The 16,252-nt window shown below is 42.3% G+C and overlaps 1 protein-coding gene across 5 annotated transcripts in view; it reads left to right on the top strand.

Annotated features, from left to right (window-relative positions):
* Positions 1-16,252, top strand: part of CDON (cell adhesion associated, oncogene regulated) — a 75,396-nt gene that overhangs the window by 32,836 nt on the left and 26,308 nt on the right. For all 5 annotated transcript variants that reach the window (XM_059676690.1, XM_059676686.1, XM_059676689.1 and 2 more), the window contains 8 exons: positions 879-1,151; positions 2,561-2,707; positions 3,537-3,680; positions 4,309-4,596; positions 5,826-6,095; positions 8,659-9,012; positions 13,610-13,896; positions 15,184-15,358. In XM_059676690.1, the coding sequence (XP_059532673.1) occupies positions 879-1,151; positions 2,561-2,707; positions 3,537-3,680; positions 4,309-4,596; positions 5,826-6,095; positions 8,659-9,012; positions 13,610-13,896; positions 15,184-15,358 (1,938 nt within the window). The remainder of the gene's footprint in view (positions 1-878; positions 1,152-2,560; positions 2,708-3,536; positions 3,681-4,308; positions 4,597-5,825; positions 6,096-8,658; positions 9,013-13,609; positions 13,897-15,183; positions 15,359-16,252) is intronic.

Below are 16,252 nucleotides of genomic sequence, written 5' to 3'. Positions count from 1 at the left end.
GGAAAATTGAATTAATGATTTTATTACCTTTTTTTTTTTTTTTTTTTTTTTGCTAAACAACAACTTCAGATTTAGCAGAGAGCCACTTAATCTTCATTTCTGATAAAATATCCTGTAAAAATAGATTCAATAATATATTGCTGTGGGTTTTTTTTAAAGTATTTTATTCTGCCAGAGTAATAGCATTCCTGCCCTCTGCCCTCTTTTTTTTTGGGGGGGGGGGAGGATAGAAGAGAGAGCTCTGTTTTGATACTTAAGTGTGTGAACACCTTCTCTCCCCCCAAGTTCTGGGAGAATAGACATAACAAGTGAAACTATTCCAAAACCAAATAAAAATAGTAAGGTTGATGCCCTATTGAGCCTTCTATCCAAAAAAAAAAAAAAAAAAAAGGATAGACTTTGTAGTCCATTGTGGTTTCCTAACTTTCTACTTGCGCTTCCTTAAAAGTTGAACATTATTTTATATTGAAGGGAAGTGGTAAGCAGTACTGTAGCCTTAGTTATAAAATAACTTGCTCTTAAAAGTCGAACCCTGTTGGTCACATGGTAGAGATTTCTTTTTAGTTTGAAAGTCATCGCCACTTTTTCAGACAGTCAACTTTCATTTCTTAAAAGCTACTTCCTTAAATGAGCAACTTGCCATTTCTCATTTATAGCTTAAGGATTCTTATCTATTGTACCCTGATTGTTAAGTTGTAGGTTAACATGTTGCCTTTACTTCTTCCAAAAATGGGCTGTTAAGACTTCCTGAAACGTTTACAAGCATTAAGAACCATAACATATATAGATAAAGCAAGGTGGACTGAGAGGAAACGTCTTTAATGTACTTTCTTTCCCATTCTCCCCTTCCTTTGCACACGGGGAATGTTCTTTTATAGACCTGGCACCTTATTTTATTTCTGAGCCACTGTCTGCTGTCCAGAAACCTGGTGGACCTGTAGTTCTACATTGCTCTGCTAAACCTGTGACCGCTCGTATCACGTGGTTGCATAATGGAAAAAGATTGGACAGAAACTTGGAGCAGATCAAGATTCATCAGGGCACTTTGACTATTCTCTCTCTCAACCCCTCCCTTTCGGGTTACTACCAATGCATTGCCAACAATAGCGTCGGTGCAGTTGTGAGCGGCCCTGCAACAGTATCCATTGCAGGTGAGTTTGATTTTGTCCCTGTTTTACATGGGTTTTGGAGGAGGACACACACGAGTTCTCATTCCTGTCTTGACGCTTGCTGTGTTTAACGTGGGGGAAATGCATTTGAACTTCTGTGAGCCTAGCCTAGTTGTCTTCATCTGTAACAAGGGTATGGAAGTGGATTTGTACATAGATAGGACAGTTTTCTAAAGTGGATTCTGAATTTCTTGATATTTAAAAGTCCTTAATCTGAGCAACAACAAAAAACCTATTGTCTACTTTGATACTCGGTTATTTTATGCAGTTCTTTATCATTCTTTCACATCTAATTGTTTTATTTTTGCCTGATCACTGAGTGATTTTAATTTATTTAATTGAAACCAGGCTAAAGAAACAGGAAAATAATAACTGACTGTAAAGAAAGGAATGTTGAGTGTTGAACTTAGGGAAAATCTGGACTTCGCAGTTTTCTTAGTAAGTTTGAGCCATCTGCCTTTCAAACGGCGATGGCTTCCAGCAAGGGAAACCATCTCTGCAAGGGCACCCCTATTTACAGAGCAAATGTGGATTCCCCAGGAGTAGTGAGTTTGTCATAACTGAGAAGAGCAAATGTTTGTGTAGAGCTGTGACCCGTGGATCGCTCCAGGACGCACAACTGAGAGCAGGCGAGTGGCAGGCTGCCGACTGCGCTCAGCACTGGAGGTGACAGGCTTCCCTGCAGGCTGGGTCAGTGGTAACTTACAAGGAGAGGGCCTGAGACCCAGCCGGCATATGCAGATAATCCACATGACATGCAGCGTTGTTTTTCCACGTCCTAGGTTCCTCATAAACCATTTCATTGAGTATGAGTAGCTGCAAACAGAATAGTGATGCATAGGGAAAGTCAGTTTTGTTTTCTTTTTAATATATTTTTATTGATTTCAGAGAGAAAGGGAAAGGGAGAGAGAGAGAGAGAGAAAACAAAACACATCAGTGATGAGGGAGAATCATTGATGGGCTGCCTCCTGCACGCCCCCTACTGGGGATCAAGCCCTCAACCCGGGTATGTGTCCTGACCAGGGATCGATACTCAATCAGTGAGCTACGCTGGCTGGGCAGGGGGCAGTCAGTTTTTGATGAGGGACTGGATTGAGAAGGGTCTACCTTGACAAAATGGGAACAGTTATGCTTTATAATCCTCCCTGATGTTTTAAGAGCGGTTTGCTTTTCTCGATGTCTTTGGAAAGGGTGCCATGGCTTAGCTCCCGCCTCAACCATGCACCTCTACCCCAACTGCTCTGTGGGGTAAAAAGAGCTTGCTACCCTGTGACCTGGGGTTCGCTGCCACCATCAGCCATGCTGCAGATGCTGTTTTTAGTTTTTAAGTTTCCTTTGGGAAAGAGAGTTCACATTTACATTTATTTATTCTGTGTATTTATTTATTTTAGTTCTTGGTGATTTTGACTCATCCACAAAGCATGTAATTACAGCAGAAGAAAAAAGTGCTGGTCTCATTGGCTGCAAGGTACCAGATAGCAACCCCAAAGCCGAGGTGCGCTATAAAATCCGCGGGAAGTGGCTGAGGCACTCTACAGGTGAGAGTTTTCATGAAAAGCCAGTGGCACCCAGAGGTCAAATGTTCATTAAAGAACCTGCTATTAAGCTCTGCGTGCTGGGGATCGTGGGCACAAAAAATGCATTGCATACGTGTTCTCAGAAGTCAAGGGAGGAAACTAGAAGAAATGGTTACCTGACAGAAATGATGACAGTCTGCTCTCCCTGTGCTCACCCTCTCCACTCCTTCAGGTCTCTGCCCAGACAGACCGCCCCTGGGCCCTTTCTCAAGTTGTACGCCCTGCTGCTCTGTCCTCTCTATTCAGCTTCATTTCCCCCAGAGCCTTGTGTCCTCCATGTTTTTGTTTGCTGGTTGGTTATCTGCCGCCTCCACTCAGCACTGGACTGTCAGCTGCATGAGTTTGGACCTTTGTCCTCTTTCTTCGTTGCTCTGTCACTTGTGCCTGGGCCATCGTTGGCAGGAAATAGGCACTCAATACCTGTTCGTTGAGAAAAACAAGGACTGAATAGCCATGACTGAACACCGGTGATCAGTGCTACAGGGGCAGGTTTGCCCAGGGTGGCGGTGTAGCTGGTCACTGAGTCTTTGTCTAACTGCTTCTCCTGCCTGTGTTCCCAACCAGTGATCTGTTGTCCAGTGTTTCCAATGGGCTTGATTCTGTTACCCTAGTACTCCTGACCTTTTCTTTTCTGCCTTTACTTTCCGTTCCTTCATTCATGAATTCTCCTCAGTTGTGTATTTGCTGTAGTCTTCTGTCTAAATTTAAAGCAGAACTATCAAAATTGATTCGTTTTCACTGGTATCCTTTGTAAAGAGAGAGGCCTAACTGCATTCCTTTCCTTCCTCAGAGAATTACTTAATCCTTCCATCAGGAAATCTTCAGATTTTGAACATATCCGTAGAGGACAAGGGATCATATAAATGTGCAGCTTTTAATCCTGTCACACATGAATTAAAAGTCGAACCCATTGGCCAAAAGCTCCTTGTGAGTCGTAAGTATTTGGGAGAATATCGGTAATGAGGAAGAGTCCTCGGGAGCATTCCTCATTGGGAAATGAGAGTTCATTTTTCTTTCAGATCGTGTTTGTTTACCATAAGGAAATCTTATAAAAAGTTAAATACATAAATGTATAATAGAATAGTATTGAACATGTTTTAATGATTATTAGAGGAGAATTTTGATTAAGATGACAGAGTGCAATACATGTAGAGAACTTTGCCCTTTGCTCAAATAAAAATGAATTATAGAGAAAATATAACTTGATATTAGTGGTGATCAAGTTTGTGGCTGTGAATTATGAAAAATAGGTATATGTCCTTTTTCCTGCCTGATTTTTAGCTTTCATGCCTAATTTTTACAATAAGGTGTTTCAGTTGAGGTAGCACCAATAGCCAAAGCTTAGTGAAGTAGTGGTTCCTGTCCTTCGTTTCTAAACTGATAATTCAGAAGTAGCCCGAGAGGATCACAAACTCTCTTCATTTTAATTCTCAACTACAAATGATTTAGCTACCAGATAGGACCTTGTGGTGTAAAGAAGAATAAATGGGAAGGTGGGAAAGCTCACAGAACTGCTAAGGAAGAGACGGACGTGATAATTTTTTGTTTTCTCTTTTTTCCAGGCTCTTCTTCAGATGATTTTCACATTCTTCACCCCCGCCTTTCACAGGCATTATCTGTGCTTTCTCATAGTCCTATAACCCTGGAGTGTGTGGTGAGTGGGGTCCCAACTCCTCAAGTGCACTGGCTGAAGGACGGTCAGGACGCGGTGGCGGGAAGCAATTGGAGGAGGTTGTATTCTCATCTTGCCACAGATAGCATTGACCCAGTGGATGCTGGAAACTATTCCTGTATGGTGGGAAGCAAGTCTGGAGACGTCAAGCACGTGACTTACATGGTTAATGTACTTGGTAAGACGCTACTTAGTGCACTTTTTTCAAGTCAAGCTATTTTCCTGATCTAACTGATGTTTGAATGGAAGATCTATTCATGAACTATAAATGAAACGAGGCCTATCAGGAAACAGCTACACCAGTAGACAGAACAAGCTTCATTTTCCTAATGGACTCCTGAATTAGGGAGTATTTCTGGGTGTCGCAGGACATTTCACCTGGACGTTCTTAGGAACCTCATCCCAGCCCGGTTACATAGCACAGAGCTTGTTTTTCTTAATGACATGGAGGAACGAGACTGGAATTCAGCAGGATGGAATATTCTGGGCTACTATCAGGTGTACTGTCCCGTAATAGTAAGTAAGGCAGAGAACTGACTGGAAAATATCATCTCAAAAAGGAATCTATTTCATTCATTTTCCCTTTTGCAATGCTTTCACTGTATCTGGCTCATAGAATTAGCATTAGTTTCATCTACATTTCTATATCTACTCTTTATCTCAAAGCTGTTCCTTTCTCTCAGCTACCTGTCTCTCTGTCATGTGTAGTAGCAGAAAGGTTTTCCTTTATAAAAGCAGGTTTTCATGAAAACCAGAAAAAATAGATGGTAAATGGTTTCATACTTAATACAGGTTTTGTAAATCTGTGCGAGTGTAATTGCAACAGTGGCCTGATGTAGGTTACACTGGAATTAATGTAAGTGTAGGCGAATGGGCTTTAAGATTTAATGATCGTTAGGACTAGATTAATATGCCTAATCATTTAATTTGGGCATATATTACAAATGTCAGCGCATGATTTACTTTGTTTAGGTAAAAACTCACTTGATGGATATTAAAGGAAGTTTTTTGGCCAGTATACACCTAAGAATTGGCTATAAAAATAATTTAACTTCTGAATAAGAGTTTTTCTGTTTTGGCTCTTGTTTGAAATCTAGGGAAACTATTACTTTATTTCAAACAAATCACCTGAAACTAATGCTAAGAGAAGCCCCAAATTAGAAACTTTATGTGTATATGTGTGTGTGTTGAGGGAGTTAAGTGGGTGGAGAGAGCTATAAAAAGAGATTATAACATATTAGTAACATATGGTTTACCCTATGAAAGGAAAGTTAAAATACATTTCTAATTTTTTTCTTGACCACAGCAGATGGGAGAATGTGAATAAACAATCCAGTTTGGTTTTAACTAGTTATTGGTAGGGAAGATTTTATCTGACTCGTGTGATAATTTATGTTTTGTTTTCAGAACATGCTTCCATTTCTAAAGGACTGCAGGATCAGACTGTGTCTCTGGGCGCCACAGTGCAATTTACCTGTGAGGTTCGTGGGAACCCATCCCCCAACCGTACCTGGTTTCATAATGCACAGCCCATTCCTCCTTCCCCACGACATCTAACTGCAGAAAATGGATTGAAAATCAGTGGTGTTACCATGGAAGACTCTGGCCTGTATCAGTGTGTCGCGGATAATGGGATTGGATTTATGCAGTCTACTGGGAGACTTGACATTCAAAAAGGTAGTGTTTAGTCATGTGATTAATTATAGGAAATTCTATTTTTCAGACGAGCTTTTATTATGGTTGAAATTTAACTAAAAGGAATGATCCCGTCACCATCACAGAGCTGCTCCATGTTCCCTGGTCCTTCCTAGTTGCAGATAGGCATGTCCATGAAGCAGCCTTATTTAATCAGCTCATTAACAATTTTTTAAAAAAATATTTTTCAACAGATCTTTCCAAGGTCTTTCGGTAGATTCTTGCGATTTCAATTAAAATTCTAACAGAATATTTTGAGGGCTTTGACAAGCTGATCCTAAAATTTATATGGATGATCAAAGGCCCAAGAATAGATAAGGCATTCTTAAAAAAGAAAAAAATGTGGGGTCCTTGCCTCACCAGATTTTAGAACATATTCCAAAATCTGGAGCAATTAAGACAGTTGTATTGATGCAGGAACAGAAAAATAGACTCTTGGAACGAGGCAGAGATCTTCAAAAAGACACTTGCACTAAGGACTTGACTTAGGTGGCTTTGCAGAGCACCCGGGGGCGGGGAGGACCTCCAGGTCAAGTTTTGATGTGAAATAATTGGCTGTCCAAGTGGAGAAAAAGAAGGAAGTAAATCTCTAACTCATCTTGTATCCAAAGAAATTCCCAGTGGGTTAAAGATCTATACACTAGTAGAAAGGCAAAATGGCAAAGTTTTTGAAGAAATCGTAGAAGAATATCTATATGATCTCAGTAAAACTTTTTAACAAGATATTTTAGGCTCATTTTAAAAAAGATTGATGACTATTGAAATTAAAATGTCCTAGTCATTAAAAGATACCATGAAAAATGAAAAGAAGCTGGGAGAAGATACTAGTAACATAGTAACTAACAAAAGAACAGTATGTGGTATATGCAGAGAAATCTGAACCATTGCAAAAAAGATAAATGATCCAGTAGAAGAATGGACAAAAGACATTTCACTAAGGAAAAATATGTGACACATAAACATGTGAAAAGATATTCAGCGTCATTAGTGCTCAGGAAAATGCAGGTTATGACTAGTGAGATGTAGCATTTAACACATACGAGATTCAGAGATCTGATAGTACCAGAGTCAGAGATCTGACAGTGGCAAATGTTGATTGGCTTCTCAGATGCAGGGAGTTGGACTAGAGAAAGAGAAAGATATGCTGGAGAAAATGTCATTTGTCACCAGTATTCCATTGTAGGCGTACTTAAAAATAGTCCCAAGGCCCTAACTGATTTGGCTCAGTGGATAGAGTGTTGGCCTGCGGACTGAAGGGTCCGGGTTCAATTCTGATCAAGGGCACATGCCCGGGTTGCTGGCTCGATCCCTAGTGGGGTTGTGCAGGAGGCAGCTGATCAATGATTCTCTCTCATCATTGATGTTTCTATCTCTCTCTCCCTTCCTCTCTGAAATCAATAAAAATATATTTTAAAAAAGAAAAAAAAATAGTCCTGAGAATACTGGGGACCAAAAGCAAAGAGTTGGTGCCACTTTTAGAAACAAAAATGTTCATGATATGGTAGAAAGTATGTTTATCAACTTGTATTCAGAACAGCGTTTTCTCCCAAGCTTTTGTTTTTAAAATCCTCATCCCAGGATATGTTTTCATTGATTTTTTTTTTTTTAGAGAGAAGAAGGGAGAGAGTAAAAGATAAAGGGAAAGATTGATGTGAGAAAGAAACATTAAGCAGTTGCCTCCCACACTTCCCTGACCAGGGATAGAACCTGCAACCTTTTGGTGTATAGGAGGATGCTCTAACCAACTGAGCCACCTGGTCAGGGTTCACAGGCTTTTTATAATCAGACTAGAAGCCCGACACAGGAAATTTGTGTAAGAGTAGTCCTGCCTTCCTCCGGCTGCCAGCACCGGCTTCCCTCTGGTACCCGGGACCCGGGCTTCCCTCACAGCCCTGGCTTTGTCCTGAAGGTTGTCTGGAAGGATGTCCAGTCTAATTAGCATATCACGCTTTTATTATTATAGATTGCTTAATCCTATCTCCCACCACCAGAAATTGACTATTTTCATGAAGGAATGGTGTGGTTTTTTTTTGTGTTTTTTTTTTTTACCACTTTACACCTTTTTCATGTTAAAGTCTGAGGTTTTGGCTTCACACAGTCTATATTTTTAGTGGTCACATGTGTACAGGATACCTATTGGAAAGCTCTCTGCAGATTATATACATTCCTTTCTTTCTGAAGGACAGGAAATCTGTGTAGGAAATGTGTGGGACCCGACAACTATGAAAAATCCTACTTTTTATTGATGCTTTATTTGGTGCAGGTTGAGAAGAGAACTAACCAGGGAATTGTCTTTGTTCCAATCATTACTATCCTGACTGTATCACTGCTTGTGTATGACATTGCAAACACTATTTCAGTGAATGATCGTGTTCTTCACACTGTTCTGCATATAAAACACTGTTTAGAAACATGTATAAAAAAGATGTTTCTGACTGCCATTTGCTCACGACATTGGGAACTTTTACACAATAGGATGGAATTATTTTGCACTGTGATACTATAATGTTCTTAATTTTTTGTATGTGAATGACTTTCTTAACAGACAGTGGACTCAAGCCAGTAATAATTACAGCCCCAGCAAGTACAAAGGTGGCAGCTGGAGACTTTGTGACTTTGTCCTGTAATGCCACCGGAGTGCCAGTTCCAGTCATGCGCTGGTATGACAGGCATGGATTGATAACCAGCCACCCGTCTCAAGTCCTTAGATCGAAATCCCGAAAGTCGCACTTGCTAAGACCTGGGGGCTTTGACGCAGAGCCTGTCTACTTCGTCATGTCCCGAGGTGGCTCCAGCTCACTGTACATCCAGGCCGTCGCTCAGGAGCATGCTGGGAAGTACACCTGCGAAGCCACGAATGAACATGGCTCCACGCAGTCGGAAGCTGTCCTCACAGTGGGTGAGTTGCCATTAGTGTTTTCTTTTCCAGGTGAATAGTTTTCTTTGATAATAGGAGATAACGTACTTTAAAGTGGTAGTTTAATGAATCCAGCAATCTCTAAAGATAGATTTTTCCCTGATGACAGTGATATGTAGAATGGTAGTTTTTGATATTTGGCCTTAACATGAACTGGCTGAACTTTGGTCTCCATCTCTGATGTGTTTGCTAAGCTTGTAGTTGTCATATGGAAGCTCCAGATATGACCTGTGGGGGAGGAACAAACTTCTCTCTATCCTCAAGGCTGGTCTAATCATCAAATAGATAGGAGACAGATTAGCAAGAGAAAAGAATCAAATTTAATACATACATGTGTATGGGAACCCCACATACATGAGAGAGCCAGAGACCCCGCATGCAGGAGAGGTTCCGAGATAGAAAGGGAACATAGGTACATAGGACATGGCAGGTGATAAGAAGAGCAGACCTTTAATAAGCAGAAGATTGTCCTGCCCTGTAGGTAGTCAGAAGAGGTTGTCTCTGCTCATCCCTCCTGGGCAAGGCCTCTGATAAAATTCTTCCAGGCAGTGAGGCAGGGGCAAGGTTTCTCGAGAGCCTGCAGCTACCGTTGCCTTTAGCTCAAAACAGTCTGCATGCCACTGAGGCACATTGTGGGGACTCATTCTAGACCCCACAGCCCTCTTTTCGTGATGAATGCGTCTGGTTTTCTAAGCTACGGAAAGTGCCGTTGCAGACATTCTCAAGGTGAGCCCTTGATCAGAGCAGCACCCACCGTCTGAAGGGTTGGCTTTCATAAAGCAAGTGCAGTCCTGGTACTCTCAAACGATGCCTGCCTGTGTGTTCCCCCATCTTACTCGTTCTTTTTCTAATGGGGTGTATAATATTAATTCTGTATATTTTACTGATTTTTGTTTTTTGGTGGTGACTTAACATCCAGTTTTTGAAGTACTGGTAATAGAATATCAATATTATTAAAATAAATTCAAATTTGACTAAATTCAAATTCAAACCTTACATCAGTAGGTATTTAAATTTTTAAAATTTCATTTATTGATTTGAGAGAGAGAGAGAGAGGAAGGGGGAGAGTGAGTGAGCGTTCATTGGTTGCTTGTATGTGGCTCTGAGGTTGATCCCACAACCTTGGTGTATTGGGACAACACTCTAACCAACTGAGCTACCCAGCCAGGGTCCTCAGTATATATTTAGAGCAGCACTCCCAGCAGGTAGTCAGTTGAGTGGAGATTGTCACCATATTTGTCATGTGAGAGTAAGACGATCACAGAGCAGTGCTGCCCTGACTCTTGGACCGGAGGTTCCTGCCCTGGGCCTCTGCTTTAGTGGTCTTTCTTCTGCCTGGGTCCTCGGGTCCTCAGGCCCCACAGGTCAGAGGCCATGGGGTCAAGGGGCTGCTTACCCAGAAATTGGTGCCCTGTTTCTCCTTCTGTACAACAGGCCTGGGCTTCAGAATTTCCTGCTTTAATTAGTGAACAGTCTGATTCCACGCAGGTCTTTCCCCTGGTCCATCCACCGGAGTGTAGGCCACACCACCAGTGTGCCGGTCCCGTACACCAGGGGAATGGCCCGGGGTGTGAGGTCCCTTGCACCAGGGGAATGGCCAGGGATGTGCAGGTCCTTGCACCAGGGGAGTGGCCTGGGGTGTGAGGTCCCTTACACCAGGGGAATGGCCAGGGATGTGCAGGCTCCTTGCACTAGGGGAGTGGCCAGGGGCTGGTCGTCTGCATAGGAGTGATAGTGAGGTAGATAGAGGGTGGATGCGCCCTGTCTTTCCATTTGCATGTACACAAGGTCCCTAGCTCTGGGTGAGGCTGGAGGTGGAAAGAGAGGGGAAGGCCAGGGACTCCATTGCCACTCTGTGCGCCTCAGTGCATGCATGCAGAGGCGGGGATGGTGTGAGTGTAAGCTCGCAGGCTGTGTGAGCCTGGCTCTGCCACACAGGAGCTTTGTACCTGGGGCAAGTTACTGAACTCGTCTCTGCTTGTTTCCTCGCCTGCGGAACAGGTATAGTGACATGCCCCATTCTTAGGGTCCATGTGAGCATTCAGGGAGTTAATAGGTGTAAAGTGCAAAGAATTGTGTCTAGCAACAGAAATCCTCCAATAGATACTGAGTGTTAGGGTATGGCTATTACCATCTACTTTTTACTAAATTATAATCACCCATGTGGTGATTAAGGAAGGAAGGAATAGTCACTGATTTTAGTACCTTTACAAATCCTCAAGTAAAGAAGGTATTGAGTGCTGTCTAAGTGTATAAATATATATAATATGCATATGTGTGTGTTTATGTATCGATTCTGCTAAGCAAAAGTAAGAGTGTCTCTTCACAGAATTGTTAGCTGTAAGACAGGTGTAATGCAGGTGCTGCTTGGGGAGCATTTAGCGGAAGTGGTGGCTTTATGTAAATGTAGGGTAGAGGGAGCTGTAGAGGTCATAGCCATAGCTGTGAAACTAGATATTTCCTCTAAATGCCTCACTTTACATATGACCTGAAGCCCTTAAAAGATACATAAGCTGCCTTGTTTAGACTAGATCTTCTTAGACCTTTAAGATGGCCCTCTGCACGATTTTAACGTCTTGATAAATACCATTTTTATGTATAGTAACGCCATCACCTACATCCTGCCTAAGTGGTCCTGCATTGCCTCTTTTACACGCTCTCTAGTAATTATTGAGATGCAGCTGAGTTCATTAATGCTCAGAACAGCACAGTCCGCCTCTTTCCACAGGAATCTGAGCCTTATTAAATTTCAGTGTTCTGACAGGCAAATTTACATTGTTTACTGTGAACAGGGGAGTAGGCCAGGTCAAAGAGAGAGAGGACGGTCTCCCCCACCCCCCTCCCCACACACACATCCCTGGTTTTTTTCTTTCCAGAGACCTTGAGTTTTGGGGTAGTGGATGTGCAGATATTTGTAGTGAGTTGTAGCTCTTCAAGACCCCTATGAGAGTTGGCCTGAGTTTCCTAGAGTGTTGGGTAGGGTTGCTGCTCTGAGTGGTCACAGTAGGAACAACTTTGACAGATATGGTTATAGTCCCTGTTTGATTAGTTTCAACTCAGTCATTAAATTCATTGCCATAGTTACAGTATTTAGAAAACCACAGTTTTATCCATCTGTTTTCCAGTGCAGAAAACCATTCCACCTTACAAAGTACTAGATATCTACTCTGGCATTTCACAGAGTTGCTCTGAAGATAAGTTGAAATAACATATATGAAAAAAATTTTGAAAGTACTGTTAAGGCCTTATAAATTGTATCTAGCATCTGGTGAGGGCTCAAGTTATATGACTGGGATTGTAAGTGAAGATTGGTTGAATCCTCTGGATAGAAGGGTATGGACAGTCGCATTGCATCCTGAGGAACAGAGTAGAACTTTGAGACACAGGCCGGATGGAGCACGCACTTTTTCTCACGCCTCTGTATAAACTGAGGCATGCGCTACTGAAACTCTCCTACAGCCCAACACCACTTCCCAGTGGTAACCTGCCCAGAGGATCCGTGAAACTGCTATTGCTAAGAAGGTTTCTCCATACCGTGAGCCACAGCTAATCACCCCACTTGCTTGCGTCTGAATCTGCACTAGCAGGCACCAGATCCCACCCTTCCCATCAGCCCACGTTCTGACTCACTAGGTAAACATGGCCGTTCCAGGAGCAATATTTTGCAGTCTCAGTGAGCTTAATTAGTTTTCTCCTCTATTATTTTCTCATTAGCTTCTTGTGTTCTTTGATGGAGGATGCTCCTGGGACACCTTTTCTCTCTTTTAAACAAACAGAGAACTGACCTTACACTGTTAGTCCTGTTTTTTTGTTGCTTCTCTACTAAACTGCAGGAGTTCTCCTAAAAACACACCCTCCTTTTACCAGAAATCTGACTTCACTGTGGAAAAGAAACTCCAGCGTTGTTTCCTGTGCTCCCTTCCTCCACAAAAGTAGTAAAGAAAAAAAAAAAAGGAGACTTTTTTGGATCAATATTAATAGCACTTTAGAGCAGCGGTCAGCAACCTGTGGTCCGCCGATCACTGGTGGTCTGTGAGGTCCGAAAGGTTGGCAACCACTGCTTTAGAGAATCTGGGCTGTCAGTCCTTAAGTTGTCTCGTGCTGGCAATATATTTGTTTTAATATATTGCCCTGTCGCTTCTTCCTAGCAGCTCTACTAACATTTGTCTGCCAGCTGTTGTCACTTAATCCCTCAGAACCCTGATTTCTTCATCTGTAAAGTGGGAGTATTACTTTCTAAGAATGTTGTTTTGAGAATTAAATAAGATTATGTTTATTAATATCTGGCACCATGCTTGGTGCATAAGATGTGCTCAGCATCCTCTAAACCACTGACCTACTGCACCATATCATTGATTTTTCAAACAATTAATTTGCTCCTTCACGAATAAGTGGTAGCTACTGGAGGTCAGAGGTTTCCATGAATTCTGCATTGCATGTTACCGGCTCTACCTTTTAGGGCTCACGTTGTATCAGTGTGGGCAGGCAGCGAAGCCACTGTGTAGAAGACTCTGAATCATGCATTTCTTCAAGCCGTCTCCCCTCTTCCTCCCTCTCTCCCTGCCCCCTTTCTCTGCAGTTCCTTTGGAAACAAATACAAAAGCAGGAGTCGTCACATCTGATGCCGCTCAGAGTGAGAAGAGAGAGGGTTCAGAAACTGGACTCGCGAGCTCGCTTCCAGTGAGGGAACATCTCAGCGCAGTGGAGTCACCGGCAGAGAAAAGTGCGAGCGGCACCTCAGTGCCCGAGGCCCCCATCATTCTGAGCCCCCCGCAGACCCCCACTGCAGACACATACAACCTGCTCTGGAGGGCGGGGAAGGACGGCGGGCTGCCCATCAATGCCTACTTTGTGAAGTATCGGAAGGTACTGTCTCCTCGGGTATCACCGTTTCTCACACCCGCACACTGTGTGTAGCATGTGCTATGACCTTTTCCTTTGGGGGAGCGGCAGGAAAGATGCTCCAGGAGACACATCCCAGCTGCACTTACCAGCTGATAAAGGAGTGAGAACGAAGTATGAACAGTTTCCCCAAAAATGGGTATTCTCAGGACCCCGTGACTTCTCAGCAGTTTTTATCAAACATTTTAACCTCTTGGGGATAAAGCGCTATAAACCACTTTTAGAAGTCATTCCCCCTTGTCTAACATAGTAGTATACAGTTTATTTATCAAATAAAGCATTTTCTTATTGAAAACAACTTTTTGAACAAAGTCCTCGGGCATAATCTCTGATGAGCATTTGCATCTCAAGTTGTCTTCTTCATTGTATTGGAATCTCGTGTTGTTTGGTTATTTATCACAGTAAACTGTTGATTTTCTAGATGTTTTCCCTCTAGAGGCTTATATTAAAGCAAAATTAAAAAGTCTCTTCTGTTTAGAGAGACTAGCAGATGAATGAAATGGGAAGAGAGACCCTCATACTTAAAAATCATTTTCTTTGTTCAAGATATTTGGTATCCATCTTTTAATAGTAATATTTTTAATATCTGGAAAAATTAGCATCATGAGATTTGAACATTTCTTTACTTTCCTAACTGGATGATTCTAGATGCAGGAAGTATCCTTAGCCACATGGAAACTCCCATATGAGATTGTCTCTTGTTTCCATTAATGAAGACATAATGGATTGGATCTCTTACGTTTATTTCATCCAGCACACATTGAACAGTGTCAAGAATGAAGCAAGAATGCTAGAAATATATGACCCATAATTATATAATCCATATATATACACAAGCATACATATTCTACTTTATCATATTTATTATGTATAGTGTATGTTATCATTAATACACATTATTAGATACTTACTTTATTCTCCCATTAGCGCAGTAAGAAACGAGTATTGTTTCCATTACAAGTAAAAGGAACCGACTTTGGGAGGTAAATCACTTGCTTGAGGCTGTCGTTGGTGGGAGGTAGCAGAGCCAGGAGTCTTTATAGTGAGAATTCCTGGGTTCTTGCTGCAGGCCTCCTTATAGTCCTAATATTTCTTAATATGAAGACATATTGTGTCTCTTTTATTTAACGTGGTACACCACTTCCCAAAATTCACCTGGAACTGAATAACTTGTAGTTTTTATCAAATTTGAATGGAAACTTTGTCTACCCTTTATCTCCTGTTCCTAATGGCCCATTTTCTCTTGAGTAGCTGGACGATGGCGTTGGCGTGGTGGGCAGCTGGCACACAGTGCGAGTCCCAGGCAGTGAAAATGAGCTCCGTTTAACGGAACTGGAGCCATCCAGTCTCTATGAAGTTCTGATGGTAGCAAGAAGCGCAGCAGGCGAAGGACAGCCTGCCATGCTGACCTTCCGAACCAGCAAAGGTGAGCAAGTCTGCTGTAAGAGGAATGGCCGGCTGTCTTGTGTCGCTTTATTAGTAAGCATCCTTTTGGCTAGTAGAGAGTCTTATGTATAAATTCATTAAATACGCCTATTATGGTACCTCTTTTTGGCCACATTGGATGGCTATATTATTCCATTCCACCCAATGTTCCACAGATATTTTTGAGAGCTTATGATAGGTAAGGCCGTAGCGTAGGTAACACAGGGAGAACAGAGGTGATCAAGACAACACCCATCCTGTTGGAGCTTCCACTTTGCTAAGAAAGGTGAGACAGAAGCATAAATACCAACTACAAGGTAACAGCTCAGGACAGCTAATAGTTACTGAATGCTTCTGTGTGCCCGGCAATAAACAAAATAGACAAAACTCCTGTTCTCATGGAGCTTGCATTCTAGTTGGGAGAGATTTATACCTAGGTCACAAGTATATTAGAAGCGGTGACTGTTAGCAAGAAAAATAAATTAGGGTATGGATGTGGGAAGTGTATGGAGTAGCAGTTATCACAGTTTTGGGAGGTGGCCAGAGAAGTCTTCAGTCAATAGCAGAGCAGAATGTTAAGGAGGTGAAGTGGAAAGCCATGTGACTATCTGGGGAAAGAACATCCCAGCAGTGAGAATAGCAAGTGCAAAGGTCCTGGGGTGAGGTGTGCTTGGTGTATCCTTGGAACACTGAGGGAGCCTCTGATGGGAACAGAGTAAATGAGGAGAACACTCAGGGAGGTGACCGAGTGGCCACATCACACAGCACCTTGTCGACACTGACTTTGAGTGAGTTGGGAGCTTTGTAGGGATCTGAGCAGAGTTGTGACACAACCTGATGTATGTTTCAACGGACAGTTCTAGCTGTAGGATCAGGAGGAAGGCAAGGGTGTCGG

This window comes from Myotis daubentonii, chromosome 19 (assembly GCF_963259705.1).
Source record: "Myotis daubentonii chromosome 19, mMyoDau2.1, whole genome shotgun sequence".
NCBI lineage: Eukaryota > Metazoa > Chordata > Mammalia > Chiroptera > Vespertilionidae > Myotis > Myotis daubentonii.
Note: the sequence above shows the minus strand (reverse complement) of the source record. Positions and strands in the feature narration are given on the sequence as shown.